This window comes from Orbicella franksi, chromosome 4 (genome assembly GCF_964199315.1).
Source record: "Orbicella franksi chromosome 4, jaOrbFran1.1, whole genome shotgun sequence".
NCBI lineage: Eukaryota > Metazoa > Cnidaria > Anthozoa > Scleractinia > Merulinidae > Orbicella > Orbicella franksi.
Window position 1 is genome coordinate 24,037,699 of NC_138148.1, and position 17,394 is coordinate 24,055,092.

The following is a 17,394-nucleotide window of genomic DNA, read 5'->3' on the forward strand; positions in this document are numbered from 1 at the left end:
CTCCACATCTGTCGGTCCCTCTCCATAAACTTGATGCCTTCCCAGGTCTTCCCCATCTCCTTGATTTCCTTCTCCACCGTCCGCCGCCATGTGATCTTAGGGCGTCCTTCTTGCGTTTTCCTTCTGGCGTCCAGTGCAAAGCAGTTTTTGCAATTGAGGCTTCTTGGCGAGCAACGTGGCCAATCCACCTCCAACGTCTCCTCATTAGGATGGTAGCCATTGGTTCAGTTCCACACCATTCAAAGAGATCATTATTTGAGATGACATTAGGTCAAAAGATGCATAGGATACGCCGAAGGCTCTTGGTGTGAAATGTAGAGAGTTTTGATAAATCCTTCTCCGTTAAGCGCCAACATTCTGAACCATACAGGAGAGTTGTGAGGACGCAGCTGTGATAGAGATTCAGCTTAGTACGAATACTGTAAGTGGAGGAGCGCCATACCTTATTCATCATGTTGAGCGAGTTTCTGGCCTTGTTGAGATAGCTCTGAATGTCCGGTCAGTTCGTCCATCTCTACTGATGATGCTGCGGAGATAGGTAAATCTGTCTGTGTAAGGAAGTTCTTTATTATCAATCTGGATTGGTCATGTGTTGGTAGTATTCAGTGCCATAATTTCGGTCTTTTTGCTGCTGATGTTAAGGCCAACTTGCTTTGTAAAGGTGTTAAGGCGTTGCGTCTTCTCTTGAATGTGCTTGTGGGTGTGTGATAGTAAGCCAAGATCATCAGCATAATCCAGGTCTTCCAAGTAGGAAAAAGGTGTTCATCTAATGCCCCTGATCTGATCCTCAGTGGTACGCCACATGATCCAGTCCACAACAAGGTTGAAAAGTAATGTGGACATGACACACCCCTGCCTGACACCAGTGTGGACTTCAAATAAGATGTCACTATCGCCAACACAGCGGGTAAAGTTGTCATAGAAACTTTTGATGATCTCAGCAAGGTGGGAGGGGATTCCATATGCTCGTAATATCTTCCAGAGGCTGTGTCGATGCACACTATCGAAGGCTTTGGCAAAATCTACAAAGTTCACATAGAGAGTTCGCTGCCACTTGGTACTCTGTTCAATAATATTTCTCAGCATGAAAATATGATTGATACATCCCCTTCCTCTCCTGAAACCTGCCTGTTCCTCACGGAGTTTAAGGTCCACAGCCAGTGACAGGTGCTTCATGATGACTTTCGCTACGATCTTACTAGGAGTGGATAATAGTACAATGCCACGCCAGTTGCTGCATTCAGAGAAAGCTCCTTTCTTTGGTATCTTCTGTCCCATATGATGTTGAAAAGTGGCTGTAAGATGTTTGCAGTGGTCACGACAAGTGAACAAAATATGGAATAGTTTCCAGTTGTTACTGTTAGTAAAAGACTAAAACTGAAAAGTTGCAAAAGATGTTAACCCTTTAAGTCCCAAGAGTAACCAACATCAATTCTCACCTTACAATATCAATGCATAATCAAAAGAAAGGGTTATGAGAATAAATTAGATGATCACAAAGAGAAGTTCCTTAGTTCTCACGATACTAAACAAGAAAAGGTATGGAGACCAGTCAGGAGAATTTGTATGTGGATAATGGGGCTTAAACTATAAAGTTAACCAGGTGAGGCCCTATGTACCTCCTCTTCTCCAAAGTGTTTGAGCAGCTCTTCAATTTCAGTGTTGCCAAACTCTTCTGGATCCTTCTCAAAGTTGATACTCTGCATTGCCATCGCAACAAAGAAGCTGTCCATGAGACTTTTCTTTGGAAATCTAAAAGGGAAAGTAGACAGATGATTAGAATTCTATTACAATGTTTCTTTAATTTTACTTTGTGTTTTGCATGCAATTAGAATATATCACAATCTAAGGAGTGTGACCATTTGTTTATTAACCGCGTGGCCATGGGCCGAGTGCGGTTCATGTTTTACCTGTGGTTTATTTTTATTTTTGTTGGTGACCAGACCCAAACTTCGTCTTGGCAAAATTTTGAGTCATGCAACCTGTGATGTTTATTTGCCAAAAGCTGTTGAAACAATAATACAAGGACAATGTTACAGATATTGTTTTCTTTATTTGTGTGTAAAATATATTTTCTTTTGGTTTTATCAAAGCGTTGGATTTGAAGGGAAATAATAAATACGCTTACAAAAGGTATTACATCAGCCATGGAATGTGTGACAAATGAGATCGTGTTTACTTTGCAAGTTTATTTTGCCAGAAGTGAGGGTCATTGATTTATTTGCAATTTTTTTAGTATTTCTTGTGGTTTTAGGCAAATGAAGTAAATTCTTTGGCTGTTTAATTGCAGCGAGTTCATATATGGGAAGGAAAATTAAATATTTGCAAGCCAAGCAAAGAAGTTGTCAGAATGTGCAAGGATTACGTCACTGGTAGGGAAATAACCACCGTACTAAAGAAAGCCTTGAATAACGTAATTCCTGAATTATGTGACTCATGTGACTACTTTGCTAGCCCTTGACAGATTGAAAAACCAATTAAATTTAATCATGACTTTTAATAGTGTTATTACTGTAGCGTTCGTATCATTCATGCCCATACATATCCCGAAGAAAGTCCCAGATTAAGAACATTACATCGTCGGAGATTTCACAATGGCCACGAGTACGACTGATGGGGCAACAATACAGTTTGTGTTGACCAAGTGATGTGGTGTCTACAGTAATCAATGAATCATCAAGGATTGCTTTGGAATGTGCACTGCAATGCAACTGTAGTGCTAAGAAAACAGTTAAATTTTTAAAGTGTGGTTATAAGATCTGAGAGATCTTCTTGTGTTTGCAATGAGCTGATCAAGAAACTCATTCTTCAGAGCTGCAAACCCAGCAGAAGTTGCTTCTCCATGAACAATGTGGCCTTTAAACTCATGGTGGCCATTGACTGTCCTTGTCATTGACTGTCCTTGTCAAATCTTTCAGTGTGAGTGGGGAACCTCTGTTTTCCATTCCTGTATGCTTGAAGGTCATCTAAGCAGTGGTTAACAGATACCTGTGAAGTCAAAACACAAGAATAAATTAAAACACAAATTGACATTAATGTTTGGAGCATTATATTATTGATCACATGTGCAATGAATAAGAACTATGCTATGTCTCTGCTGACCAGTTGATGATTTTATAGAAGAGAAAACTATTAACAGTCAGTTAATTAACACAGTCAGTTAATTATATATAATGTTTTTTCGAATTTAAAAATACATATAGAAATACAATATATACCTTTGCTTTGGCAACATCAAGATTCTCTGTTTGAACCTGCACACACAGACATGAAACAATAGGCAGAACATCCATCAAGAGATAGGTGATGTATATAAACTGTGTTGATGTCATTGCTTTCAACAGTCCCTTGGTCTTGGGGTCTTTGGAATCTTTCCGTTGATGAAAGTAGCTTATCAGCGGGTCTAATGTATGGTAAACAGCCTCCACAGCTTCATAACAGGACAGCCACCGAAGTGCATGGATTTCTTTATACTTTAGTAGAGGGTGATTAAGAACTTCCTGCACTTTATGAAGCTCCTTCTCCCTTGTTTCGGAAGCTTTCATGCAATAAAACAAAGAGGTAAGCCACTCCTGGTACTTCTTTACACGTGGTATATCATTTGCTGCTTGGCTTGTGCAGAGGGCCAACCTGTGTGCCATGCAGTGAATATGTACCATGTGGGCCTTTTGCTCCTTCAACCTTCCTTTAACGCCTTTGTTTTCTCCGGTCATGACGGTCGCTCCATCTGACCCAAATCCAATCATCTTTGAGGGAGGTATTTTCCTCTTCTGGGCTTTGTTTAAAATTTCTTGGGCTAGGCATCTAACCATCTTCGTACTTCACATCCCTTAAGTAGATCATTTCGGCCACAGAAGTTTTGGGGTCAATAATTCTTGCATGCACTGTCATCCGTTTCTTGTTGGCAATGGTTGAGGTCACATTAGGAACTTAACTGTAGTAAAGGGCTCTTACCGTGGTAAAAGTGAGTAAGCAAAAGTTGACTATAGTAAATTGTGCATGTTGACTAAACATTTCCCAGATGGCTTTTTGTCCAAAGTGTGTCAATCAAATTGCAATTTGATGAGAAACGCAAATAAGCTCAGACATACTTGCGGAACTTTTGTCTGGGGAAAAAACCTTCTGTGTCCGCCCTGTGCCATGGATTCTGAATGCACGGTCCTTATGATACTTGCTATTCTTCTTGTAATCATTGCTATCCGGAAAGCTCAGAGGTTCAGATTTATTGCCCTGAACATGTATATTCTCCGTAAGAGAAGGTGGTATGACTTAATCATTGCTCTCCTCACGAGAAGAATTAGAAGACTAAGACATACTTCTGTGCGGCGACGAAGAGCGGCGTGGGTATATCCCAGACTACAGGGTTGGTTTGAAGAGATGTACCAGAATCCAGTCTTCTCCGCCTTGTGGAAAAATGACTTCTGTGTCACAAAGGAGACATTTGATTACATTTGCCAGCTGGTTGGACCAGACCTTTCAAGGCAAAACACTCGCTTCCGAAAGGCTGTTGCTTTGAACAAGTGCGTGGCAATTGTGTTATGGAGACTGGGAACCGGCAATTCATATAGAACGACAGGAATAACATTCAGACAACGAAAAGCTACTGTAATAAAGATATGTGAAAACTTTATGGAAGCCTTAATATGCCACAAAGATGATTTTATCCGGTTCCCAGATGATCCACTTGATGTTGCACTGGCTATGAGGAGGGGTGAAAGTTTAGCTGGATTTCCAAATGTTGTTGGAGCAATAGGTGGTTCACATATCACCACAAAAACACCTCAGGTTAATCATGAAGATTATTTCAACAGAAAACAAAACTATTCAATTAATTTGCAAGGAGTAGTCAATGCTACTGGTAAATTTATAGATGTCAGCACAGGATGGCCCGGTAGTATTCATGATACCAGAGCATTGCAACTTAGTACACTGTACCAAAGAGCTGAAAACAACCTTATTTTGACTGAGCCAGTGAAATGCATTAATGGAGTAATGGTGTGCTCCCTTCTGATCGGTGATTCTGCTTACTCCTTACTACCCTGGCTGGTTAGTCCTTATCCCCATTCCTGTAACCTTAATCGAAATCAAGCCAAATTTAATAAGATTTTGAGCAAAAGCAGGGTAATAGTAGAAAGGGCATTTGGAAAACTGAAGTGTCGTTGGAGGTGCCTATTAAAGCCACTTGAAGAAAAGACACCAAAAGTTCCACATACTATCCTGACGTGTTGTAGTTTGCACAACATTTGTGTTTTAAGGGGCGACGAGTTCAAAGATGACGATAGTTCCAAATATGAAGATGATGAAGATGACGATGATGACGACGATCAGGTTGTGTTCGGGCAGGAATGAATTGTACGGCAAGCTCTTACTGCTTTTCGCGCTGAATAAACTCATTTTGATAGTGCAATCCTACATCTGATCGGATAAATTCACACACTCTTTTAAAATTAAATTCAATATTCAAGTACGAATGAGGGGAATCAGCAACTCTAGCTTCAAGGTAGCCTGTTTCTAAAATATAGATTGTCATTTTATTAAACGGACAAATCTAGAATTAGAGATTACAACTATTCATCATGTACATTTCTATTACAACACATATTTTGTCATGTTTTTTTCTGCTAGTAAAAAACAAAAATAATAAATTGCACACACCGTTAATCATTAAATTCCAAATAATGGCTAGAAATGTAACAAAAATCGTTTACTTTGACGAATTCTTGCTTAACTTTGTTTATAACATATATATTCTTGAAAAAGTACTGTAATTATATGGTCATACTTCAGAGTATTAGTTTCCGTTCCTGCCTATCTAGTGAGTCTGAAAAAACTGAATTGGGAAACTTCATTCTCAAATTGTTCAAACATTCTGTCACAAAACTGTAACTGCAACTGTAACGGTAAAAAATAACAGTAATGAAATGAAAAAGAAGAACCTTGAAAACAAGGATGAAAAAAGGTTTAACTTTTACTTTTTTACGATTGCGCCTAATTCCCGTATTGCACCAAGCACAAGCTCTTGGGTGTGGTCAGACTCCCTAAGATATTGGAAAAGTTGTCTCTTTTCCTCTTCTGCTCTCTTTGCAGCTTCCGTTTGTGCCTTGATTAGCTCCTTCAGCATGTCTTCCTCTCTTTGATCCTTGGCACGCTCGTCATCCTTTTTACTCAGCTTTGACTTTTTGTCTTTGAATCTGGCTTTTTCTTGTCTTTGAAAAATAGCTGTTTTGCTTGTTCTAGTTCCTCTTCATCTGTTGAGATTTGGGATTTACTGAGTCCCTTGTCCCCCAAATTTCATCGAGAGCATCGAATTCTGGGAGTGATTTAATGCCCCCTAGTTCCTCTATGGCTGGCATTATCTCAACTGCAAGAGGAGCTTTCTTTTTAAGGTGAAGTCCAAATGTCTCTCTGAACAAATGTAGGTACTTCAAATACTCCACTAAACTGCCGACACTGCTCGTCATCTGGAGTGCACCTGTTGATGTGTCCACGGTAAACAGCGTGTCCTTTCTGTGGTTAAAAGCAAACAATCATTGCGGGATACAGGAAAAAGGGAATGGCAAATTTAAAACACACTTTGTACTCCTAGAGAAACTTATCAGTTGGGTATTAATAATTATTACTTATGTTGGGTCTAAGTGAGGTTAATTTATAAGCACTGTAGGGGATGATGGCAAGGTTGTATCCAGCAAGGGTATGCAAAATGCATTTCTAGAAGTCAGTTAAGTTAAAGTTAAAGTCTGTTCTGAATCCCATAGATTAAAGGAGCCAGTTGCAGTATAGGAGTTTCTCCTAATTTCTGTAGTATGAAGCAACCAGGAGCACTGCTCCCCCCTGGATGGGATGCTAGTGCATCACAGTAACCCCCAAAGCACTTGTTACATTTCTCTAACAGTTTGCCAGTACCCATTTGTTCACCTGGGTGGAGAGAGGCACTGTCAGAGTTACATGTTGTACACAAGAACACAACAGCTGGTCAAACTACAATGACCCAGTCCAGGGTGCCAACCTGGAACTCTTGACCCAGAGTTTAATGTGCTAACCAATAGGGGGAAATTAACGTTGAAATGAAATTAGCTCAACCTTCAAAATTCATGTAGCAACAACAAATATTGTTTAGTTCTGTTAAATATGATACTGAATAACTAACCTGCTTTGAATTCATCCCACTTTGTATTTTGCCATGCTTTCCTTTCAATCCCTTTTCCCTCTGGATTAGATCGCAGTTGTTTACACAAGGCTTTGTTGCCCTCTCTGTTTGTACTCTTTGGACAGCCTGGCTTTCTCTTAGCATTTTGTGGCTTTGTTGGTGAAGTGTTCATTGAAGAAGCTCCTTGAGTTGTTTCATCAGCTGACTGCCCCTTTTGTTGTTTATTTGCCATAAGAGATTGATTAACATTGTTCACTTCAAGTTCGAACACTTTAACTGAAAAAGCAAATACCATCCCTTCATCAAGTTTGACATATATTACATTGACACTAAACATACTGTAGCACCCCAAATATTATAAAAACTTAGACCTGGTGTGACTGTTAAGATGGCAGTTTTTAGTTGTGGTGTGACTATTACAGGTCATTACATAACCTTACTAAGATGAGAGAGGATTTCCAATCACTTCCCTTGTTTCGCTGAAGCCGTGATTTCACTTGTGTACAGGTGGTGAACGAGTGTTGTAGTGTGACCTCAACTTAGTGTTCACTTCTCTTCAACACTGAAATGTTATTGAATTGCACTAACCTGTAATGAATAATCGAAGACATTTTTTGATACCATAGTGCCAAATTGTATTCATTCTTTGTATTCAATGATTTTCTGAGAAATCAGTTTAACCTGTACAGTAATTAATGACATTCTGAGGATGAATAAAGTCAAGAAAGTCCCACTTGGAGATATTTTCATGTACGCTCATACGTGTAGCATTGAACAATCAGGGCATAACTTACCTATCATCTCCCTTTGATGACTACCGGTAATAAGCTGTGGTAAATCAGTCTCCCACTGTTCTTGCCTGTCAATTTGCAAAATTGTCCTTTAGGCCACCCAGGTAATTTTGGCTGAAAGTCTTTGGAAGACAGCTGAATTTTGAACTTGATGATGTTCAGGATTGCACATTCCTCCTTAATGCCAAATCCTTTCCGCAAGTGGCTTAAAACAGAAGTAAAATCTTTATCTGAAGCCGTCCTCACACCGAGTTCAAAACACCATCTTTCTGTGGGCTTTTCATTCCCATTGTGATAAACTGCACCAGCAACCTGTACAATTACTGTTGTGTCTGATACATCCGCACTTAACTTGCAGTAACTGCAAGGTGATCCATCAGTTCCTCTTGTCTTGTAATGCTACTTGTTTTGAATGTTTTACAACCAGAGGTCATGGTATTTTTTTGCCATGTTTTAGGCAAATCTTACAAAACATGGCATCTCTTTAAAACACCAGCCATGGCCACAAGGTTAACCACTTTGACTGGAATTTCTTGTCTTCGTTAAGGTTACTGGCAGGCCTGGAAAGTGTGGAACTCGTTTTGCAAGATGGATCTTGTCCTTCAATCTCGACAGTTGCATCTTTGTTGTTTTTATGTTTGCGATCAGTCTCGGCCAACTTGGCGTTCGATATTGTGTTAAAAAAAGTCGAAAGTTTTCTTTGGTGCTGAGTACTATCTAACTTTGGTAGTTTCTTTGGAGGCATTGTCTCAATTTAAAATGCAAAAGAAATGAATTCATTTCAGCCAGAGGTGAAACAGTTAACTCAAAGCATGTCGTGCCTTGTGAGAACCTCGTTTGCGAGCTGAGTGTGAGTAGAGGCCTGGGGAAGAAATAAAATGAACACGAAAGATCGCCGATTGAAGAAGCAAATACACAAATCAATAAATAATAATAATGACGGTATTTATATAGCGCATTTCCATATGCTCAATGCGCTTTACAACACTTTGCGGGGGTCTTAGACAGACTGCAATTGAGCAGTTTACAACGATATTTCATGATTTGTTGTAACACAAAATGAATACGGAGATTGAACTGCCTATCACCTACTATGTGACTGGGGTGCATGTTGGGCTCGGTAAGTAGTTTTATAATGCAACATTTTTAAAATTTATGCGCCATGCGCATAGCCTTGCCAATCCCTGATGTGTTAATGGGCTTGTATTTTTCCTAAATGTTGCGTGGGTAAATAAAGGATTGTATTGTATAAGATTGTATTGACCTTGTGGAACCAGGGGCTGATGGGATCCAAGCTCCAACGCCTGGCCACAGAGCTCCTCTATGAGTGTACACATAAGTGGTATGCAAGCAAGTTTTCTTGTGGTCGAAGTGTTTTTGATGTAAAGGACATATGCACAGTATGCAATTCTGTCAAGTATGGCAAAAAAACACCTCTTCCAGAACTTGTGAAAAGCTCTCTCAGCAGCCACATGATCCACCATCTGAACAAGCAAATCCACACCACCCATATGTTTATAAACCAGGTAGTGAGGCCTGGGTTTAAATTTCGGCTCCGGTTTTTTTTTCTTTTCCTCGTTCAGTCACAAATTGCCGTCTGGTCTCTAAAGCGCATGCATCACCTGTGCATGGGTACAACACATGGAATTTACTGAAGTTGTCGTCATGAAAAGTTAGCACAGTTTCATGATTTCTAGGGCAATAAAATCACATACAAACAAACATACCGTTCGCGGTAGACCAACACTAAAAGACATTAAGCGTTTTCGGAACTGGTTGATCTGCAAGCCTTGTGAGTCTTATGAGAGATCAATTTACAAGCAAACATTTTGAGTGAATTTATCAAGAATCATGTTATACTAAAGGAGCTATCAACCGGGGCTATAAACTCTTCAACTTGATAAAAAGCATCTTCAGAAGCGTCATCGTATTTTTAGACGTGATCATGAACCAAGTAGAATCCCAGCACGAACTCGAGAATGTCTGAGCAACAAGGGTAGAAAGGTTAGAGGATTTGTATACGAATGTATCTGTTCGAATACACCTAAGTAAAACATTCTGGGAAGCTTCGTAAAGTATAATAAAGTTGAAATCTCGAACTAAACGATATTTCTAGTCATTTCTTGTAACATAGTTAGGTGTCTTTACAAGAATGAAACCCATGTAGCGTATTATTGTACATTTAAGCTGAGAGAAATTAATATATGTTGACCCCAGCAAAACAATTCTTGGCTTGCACTGTCAGGTAATCCTGATGCAGTAAAAAATTATTCCAAAACCATTTAGAGGATAAAGTCAAGAAATTGCGATGTTATAGGAGATTAACAAAGATGACACTTCTCCAATTTTTAAGTCTGTGCGTTTTCCCAAAGCTCAGATATTCATCTAAATATTTTGCACAAATTAACAGAGCCCAGTATGGAGCCACCATGTTGGTGTACCTCTGCGGTACACAAACATTGCGGCCGGAAAATAGTGTAAACATCTGGAACTTAATTTGGCTATCTAGGCAACTGATTATCTGTGTTGAGCAAACAAGCATTTACATAAGCACTTTTCCTAATACTTTAACTTCTGAACGGGCTAAAAATCATGAGATAAGTATATGTTTTTTGACAAATGCGTTTGTAGCTCAATGTCATGCTCTGAAATTCAAAATGTCTCGTTTGGGAAACGCAAAAAAAAACGACAACAAAGGCTAAGGAAAATAGACTGAAATGTTTATGGGTTGATATAAAGACCTTGACTCATTTCAAGACCTAATGACCTGCAAACTAGTATCAAGCTATTAATCAATTCTAAGAAATGCAATGGAAGGCAGAATAGCTTGAGCACATTGGTTTGATTGAATTTCATACGACTTCAAATGCAGAACATTTAGCTCAATTGCAATATAGCTAGTGCTTCTCAATGTAACGACTTCCAGGGTACACACAGCAAGCGTCTAGTTGTACATAAACAGAGTGGGGAGTTGCTTGACCATGCCATCCCGCCTTTGATGATCCACCATCCCTGCTGAGATCCCAGTGGTTGACATTAAACATGGATTCTTCTGAGATCTTTTTCTCTTCATAAAAGGGCAAGAATTGGCCCTTTCCTGAAATACTTGCATCCCTATTCTTTTGGCTTTGCTGCCTTTAACATTTGAGGATCTCCCTTTTTGTTTGAACGAAGTGTCCCAGTAAGTAGAGTCTTCTTGGAGTGGAGATACTGTGCAAAGGTGGGGCTGGTATAAAAATTGTCAACAAAAAGATGATAGCCTTTGTTGAGCAACCCTGCCTCAGTCATCAGTTCCTTCACCACGTCATAAGAGTGCCCAAATTCAGAAGATAATTGTGAATGTTTCTGACCACAATATACCATCGTGTGGGACACTCTCTTGGAACCAAAAAAGTAATGCGAACTTTACTATTAAGATTACAGAAATATATGAATCCAATTTGATATATTTATGGTTAACTGTTTATGTGTGAATAAAATGATTTATTAATAAGTGGGTTAAATTTCTTGTAATAAAATTTCTTGTAACATAACAGCTACATTAACATTAACTACCAACAGAATTATTGGTACAAGTAATTGTTAACAATTCAGGGGTAAACATACTTGTAATTTCAAATCAGCCAAGTGTGTCATTCGATTATTTTCTGAATGGTAGTCCAGAGTTAATGAACATTACTAATCAATTAAACTCATTGCCAATAGATGAGCTTGGGGATGGTGCCTGTTAGAGTGGGTGATGGTTCCAGGTTGAGCAACAAGCCTTGAGCAGGGCACGCAGGTATCCATGGCTACTCTGCAAGCGGCAACCACCCAAAGACTTGCCCCAAGGGTGCTTGGAAGGGCGAAGGGGCCGTGAACAGAGGTGATATGGGACCTGTGCCACCACCCAGAAATTAACCAAGTACCTTCCTCTGGCTCACTGCAAGACACACAGAACAATGCTTACCAAAGTATGGCAATGCTGATCACGAAATGAGACTCAAGAGTCTGCTAACGATAGAATGCTTCAAGGAAGCACTGAACCAAGGTCTACAGCTGCTCTTTAGGCTGCAAGACATGATTAAGCATCCACTTGCTGCATATACTGAGCCAGGAAATTGCACGGGACTTTCCGGTTGATTGGAAGAGCCTTTGCTTGGCCCCTGGCACAAGCAAGCTGTGAACAAGCCAGACAATCCAAGGAAGACAAATCTACGTGAGTCCAGGACAATTATTGGGCCAAGATGCACAGTCCGCAAATTGCACGAGCAAAATAGCTAGATGAGCTGCAAAAAGAACCACCGGCAAACCTCCACAGAGTGCGCTGACCAACAATTTGTTTGCCTCTGGTCTGAAACTCAGTTAGAGTGCTTCCTGTACGTACCAAGATCATGAGCTATAGGAACCGGTGAGAAGATGAGGAGAGAGTGAAGCCAAAGTCTCAGATGGAGTGCAAATATACAACTGGTAGGTGGTACAAGGCCTGAATAAGGTGATCTGAGATGCCACTACGAGCTACCACGGTGGCCGCACCAATGCGAATACTGTGGCTGGAAAAATTGCCTGGAACTCCCGCCCCAACCAGGATTTCTCTGATCCAAGCGGTGAGGATAGCGCAGGATAGAGGCCGACCATCCTGACAAAGAAAAAGAGGGCCACCAGAGTTTCCCCTCACTGCCAAGTATTCCAAAGCAGCTTGAAGGGCACAAAGAGGGAAGCGTTCCCTGCCAATGTAGACAAAGCAGCCTTTCTGAAAGGGGTCAGTCTTGGAGGCTTTAATCCTCACTCGCAAGCAGAAAGGATTGGCGTCAGAGTCTACCAAAATGTCACGGATGCTCAGGTGGAGTGCTGGGGAGAAACTTGCCAAATTAGGAACAGTAAATTCCGCAGATCTCAGAAAACTAAAGTAGGCCAAGTTGCACACAGCCCAAAACATGCAGTGGTCAAATATCGATAAATCTAAAGACCTAAGGATGATCATCAAAATGTCATTCATAATTGGCAGATGCTGGGCTTCGGGGGAACCTTAGATCCATTTGATTCCTTGAATGACCCGCTCTAAACAGAGACAGTTGACCAGAGGGTCTGGGAAGCCCTCTTGGATATGTAATGAACGGACTGCTGAGAGATAGAAGAGTGCTGAACTGATCCAGCCAGGAAAGTGGGAAACAGGCACAATGTCCATTCGTCAGTCGGGCACGGAGAGCCACTGGGGTGAAGCTTGCCCAGCTTCCTGAACTTGATGAACCTCCTTTGGCCAGATATGTAAGATATCCGAGTGGAGTCAGCCAAACCTTGGACCAGAAGGAACTGGCACTGTTGCTCTGATGAGGACCAAGCAATTCTTCCAGGAGTTGAGGTGGAATGGGCACTGGAAGGGACTGAGCCTTGGGTGCTAACCTCTGGAACTCTTGCCAATGAAAGTGGGACAAAGCGTCAGTAATGCAATTGTGAACCATGGGAACATGTTGAGAGGAAAAGGAGAAATTGAAACGCACCACTGAGGCGAGGAGATGGCAAAGAAAGCGCATTAAGACTGGAATCTTGGATGTTCTAGAGTTGAGGATATAAACCACAGCCTTGTCATCGGAACAGAAAAGAACATGACGCCTGGTGAAATGAGGACCCCACACGTGAGCAGCAATGATGACCACGAACAACTCTTTATAGGCTATAGAGTGAGAGGCTTGAGAAGAAACCCATGAGCCCCTGAACAATTCCCCGTTGAAGTAGGCACCAAAGCTAAGGGAACTCAAAGCATGCGATGTGACTTCCAAGTCAGGGGAAGCAGACATGTCGGGGAACAACCAAAAATAGAGACCATGCCAAGAGGACAAGAACTGAAGCCACCACTGAAGATCCAGGTGAAATTCAGAATTTAGGTGGATTGGATGGTCCTGTTTGCAAAAACACTGGAGCAGATGGATTGTGTGTCGCAGAAAAGTATGACCTCGCCAAACAACTTTATCAGCATGATGCAAATGACAAATGAGAGACTCCAGTTGGCGCCTGGTACTGTAGCATTGATCCTGCCACAACTGAACCAGCTCCTGTAAAGCACAAAGCTTGTCCATGGGAAGGTGAGCCACCTGAGCCATCGAGTCTAACTCAATGCCCAAAACCACTAAATGAGTGGAAGGACCAATGCACTTATCTGGATGGAGAGGAAGCCCTAAGTATCTGCAGACAGCTATGGAAGTGGCCAAATTCTCAGCACATTGATTAGCGTCCGGCGGACCCGCTGTAATAAAGTCATCTAAGTAATGTAAGAGGTCGGAAAGATTGTGTGTATTAAGGAGAATCCACCCCACCATGTCTGCCATGGAATTGAAAATATAAGGAGCAGAGCGGACGCCCAATGATAAGGCTAAAGCAACATAATAGTGGTTACGCCATTTCAAACCCAGGAGATATCGATCTGATGGGTGGACAACTATGTTGCAGTATGACGCCTCTACATCAAATTTAGCAATAAAGGCACCTGAGCTATAGTTTGAGATCATACGAACGATCTGATCAAAAGTGATGTATTGTAGGGTAAACTCGTTTGGGTCAATTACATCATTAACACTCAGACCGTGATGAGAGGACAGTTCCACTATGAGCCTCCACTTGCCTGGTTGACCCTTTTTGGGAATAACCCCAAAGCTGCTAATGTGCAAATTCGGGAAAGGTGGAGAGGAAAAAGGCCCTGCCACTCTCCCAAGGGGGAGACCTCATTAGCCAAATAGCGGTCAATGTCCGCAGGATGTTGATTAGCTGAGGCCTGGTTTGAATTAGCTGACTTAAGTTTTTTGGAGTGCTGAAATCCCATGCGAAAGCCATTCCTGAGACCGTCCAAAACGAAGGCAACTAGACGTTGGTGTGGGTGCTTGGACAACTTTGCAGCAAACTCTTCAGGCTTTAAAGGGCTAACTATGGACATGGGGCAGGGGGTGGAGACTAGAAGGAAAGAAAATGAGAGATGGTAAATCCCCTCTAAAAAACCCCTAACTTAGGGCAATTAAAAAATAGAATAAGAAGACAAACACAAGAATGGTAGATAAATGTTTAATTCAACGAGCCCATAGAACAACTGAGTCATGCACAAGGATGAAAATAATGACAATCCAAATTAACTAAGCTGCAAAGTCAATAGAGCATGCATTGTAAATAAGTCCACATGCAAGAAGGCGAGAGAGGGTATGGTCAAAAATTGATCGACAACGATGACTTACTACTTAATGAAAAAATGATCCCAGAAAGGGAGAGGACAACCAGGTCCAACTGAAACACCGAGCAAAAAGAAAGAACGTTCTGCAAAGATGCAACTAAAACTACTCTTAAAGTTCTGAGTAAAGTTAATATCCCTCGAACCAACAGTTACTGGCACTGTGCTTTTTGGCTAGACAAGGAACTAGCTGCTGGAGACCGAGAACTGTGGCTGAAAGTGCTCTCAAGCTTATGGTCTGGTCTCAAAGCGCAAGACACAGAATGATGGGCGCCTCCATGTGTGCTGCAATGGTGGTAATAGTGGCACAACGTGTGAGGGGCTGTGCACCTTCCCTTGTTCCATGACGTGCAAGGTAGCCTAGATGAGCTGGAGCCTGCTGGTTCTGATGAATCCATGGACGAGCCAAGATTGTAGCTGTGAAGGGAAGCACCGGTGGTGTGAAAATTAAACAGCTGTGCATTCATGGCTGACCAATCGGCCAGCCGAGTTGCTGCAGCATGTTTGTGGAAAGCTTTGTCATATGCAAGCCAGACCCGTCTGCTAAACTGCCGGTAGATCTGCAGGACTAGTAGCTTGTACAGTTTTAGATCTTTCCAACAATGGGGGGAAGACGATGTTAAGATGAGAGTTAACACCGTGACGGCTTCTGTCCATATGGTGATATCCTCTATACACTGACAGGGTTTCTTCGGTGGAGGCGATAAAACTAAATGCTCATCGAGCATCAATTGAGGCTCAGACTCGGAGGGGGGGGTGACCAAGTTAGACGCTAAAAGCTCAGACAAATCGACAAATTTTCCGCTTCGGATTTGCGAAACAAGCTTGGCCGGGACCGGAGAAAAACCCAAGCCCACTATGAACAGCTGATCTACCAAAGAGTTGACATTGGACGAAGGCAATTGGGCAGAAATGCCACTTAATGCATGTCCTGAAGATAAAACAAGTGCCAGGACTGGCATGTTAAAGGTTGACACAAAAGTAGGCAGAACAAGAGGAATGGTCTTACTTTGAGTCGAGGAGCTTGATATGGAGGGCTGAAAGCCCGTCCCTGCAGCTAGAAACGAAGCCAAGCCAGTCAATGACGAGGATGATGAACCAGTGCCAGAACAGGAGGTGGAACACACAATTGCAGGTGGTTGTTGCCTTTGCAAAGCCTCAACAGCCTCCTGAACAGCCTGATTGATGAGGGCCACGAGATTGGGAAAAAGAACAGCGGTTGAGGCCAAAGTTAGCGGGTTTGCCACAGCAGCAGTGCCAACCATCGGCGATGAAACAACAACAGGCTCACCAGACTGCAAAGACACCATAGAAGATGACATCCCGCTCGTGGCTGCACTTGACACCGGGACCTGAGGACACTACAATGGAAGAGAGAGCCACTGCTAAACTGTTGTTGGTTTGCCTGACTGTCATGGTGGCGAGGACAAGAGAGATAGATGGAGCAACCAAACTCCAATGCACGGAGAGAACAGAAACAAGAGAAAAAGCAGTACAAATGTATGGTTTGGCGCTCAAAACAAACTGCACAACCTCACATGGCTGGAACACACAACACGTGCGATTCAAGAAACCCTGTATGTCACATTGAGGCCCAGGATTCCCTGACCACTGCTGACCAGAACTGGCTTGATTTCAACTTAGCGTAAATTACATTTAGCCACATTAAATGGGTAACTCTCTTGTAACTGAAGAAGTAAAATGAATTTAACTACTGATAGGATTTAAGAAATATGAAGTTATTTTGATACCTTTATGACAAACTTTTCTTATAGAATCAATAGGGTAAAAGGGGAGTAAAGTCTGCATACAAGCTAAGTGGCCCATCAGACCAGAGCTTATCCTGGTTTCTGTAGCATGAAGCAACTAGGAGTATTTCTACTCCCCCTGGATGGGATGCCAGTCCATCGCAGTTTTTCCCTGGTATAATTATTTTCTTTGACTCTCAGGTTGGTGACGACATATGTAGAGTTTTCTTGTATACAGTTGGCCCATTCTTCCCTGAAGAAACAGTTAATGAACCCAGTTGGATAAAATAAATAAAAAAATAATAAAAACAATCTTTAAAGAGGAAGCGCCTGTCACGTAAATACGTGGTTTTCATGGAGGTCCTCTATAAAATAAAAAGTGTTAAAATCTAAAATAAGAAATACAAGTATCACAGATCTAAAATATAACATATACAATAATTAAAACTACCAAAACTACCTACTATCATTTTTTCTAAAAATGTTTATCCATTAAGAACCTTATAAGGTTTTTCT

General features: G+C 41.4%; 2 protein-coding genes across 2 annotated transcripts; both read right to left on the bottom strand.

Annotated features, from left to right (window-relative positions):
- Positions 1–12,361: 12,361 nt before the first annotated feature.
- Positions 12,362–12,901, bottom strand: LOC145485630 (uncharacterized). The gene has a single exon (XM_081464268.1). The coding sequence runs from the start codon at positions 12,899–12,901 to the stop codon at positions 12,362–12,364; it is 540 nt and encodes a 179-aa protein (XP_081320394.1).
- Positions 12,902–12,908: 7 nt separating this feature from the next.
- Positions 12,909–14,243, bottom strand: LOC145485631 (uncharacterized). Its single transcript, XM_081464269.1, has one exon. The coding sequence runs from the start codon at positions 14,241–14,243 to the stop codon at positions 12,909–12,911; it is 1,335 nt and encodes a 444-aa protein (XP_081320395.1).
- Between the last annotated feature and the right edge of the window lie 3,151 nt (positions 14,244–17,394).

Excerpts from the sequence above, each read along its gene's own strand:
- LOC145485631 (XM_081464269.1), bottom strand. The coding sequence starts at position 14,243 with ATGGCAGACATGGTGGGGTGGATTCTCCTTAATACACACAATCTTTCC.
- LOC145485630 (XM_081464268.1), bottom strand. The coding sequence starts at position 12,901 with ATGATCATCCTTAGGTCTTTAGATTTATCGATATTTGACCACTGCATG.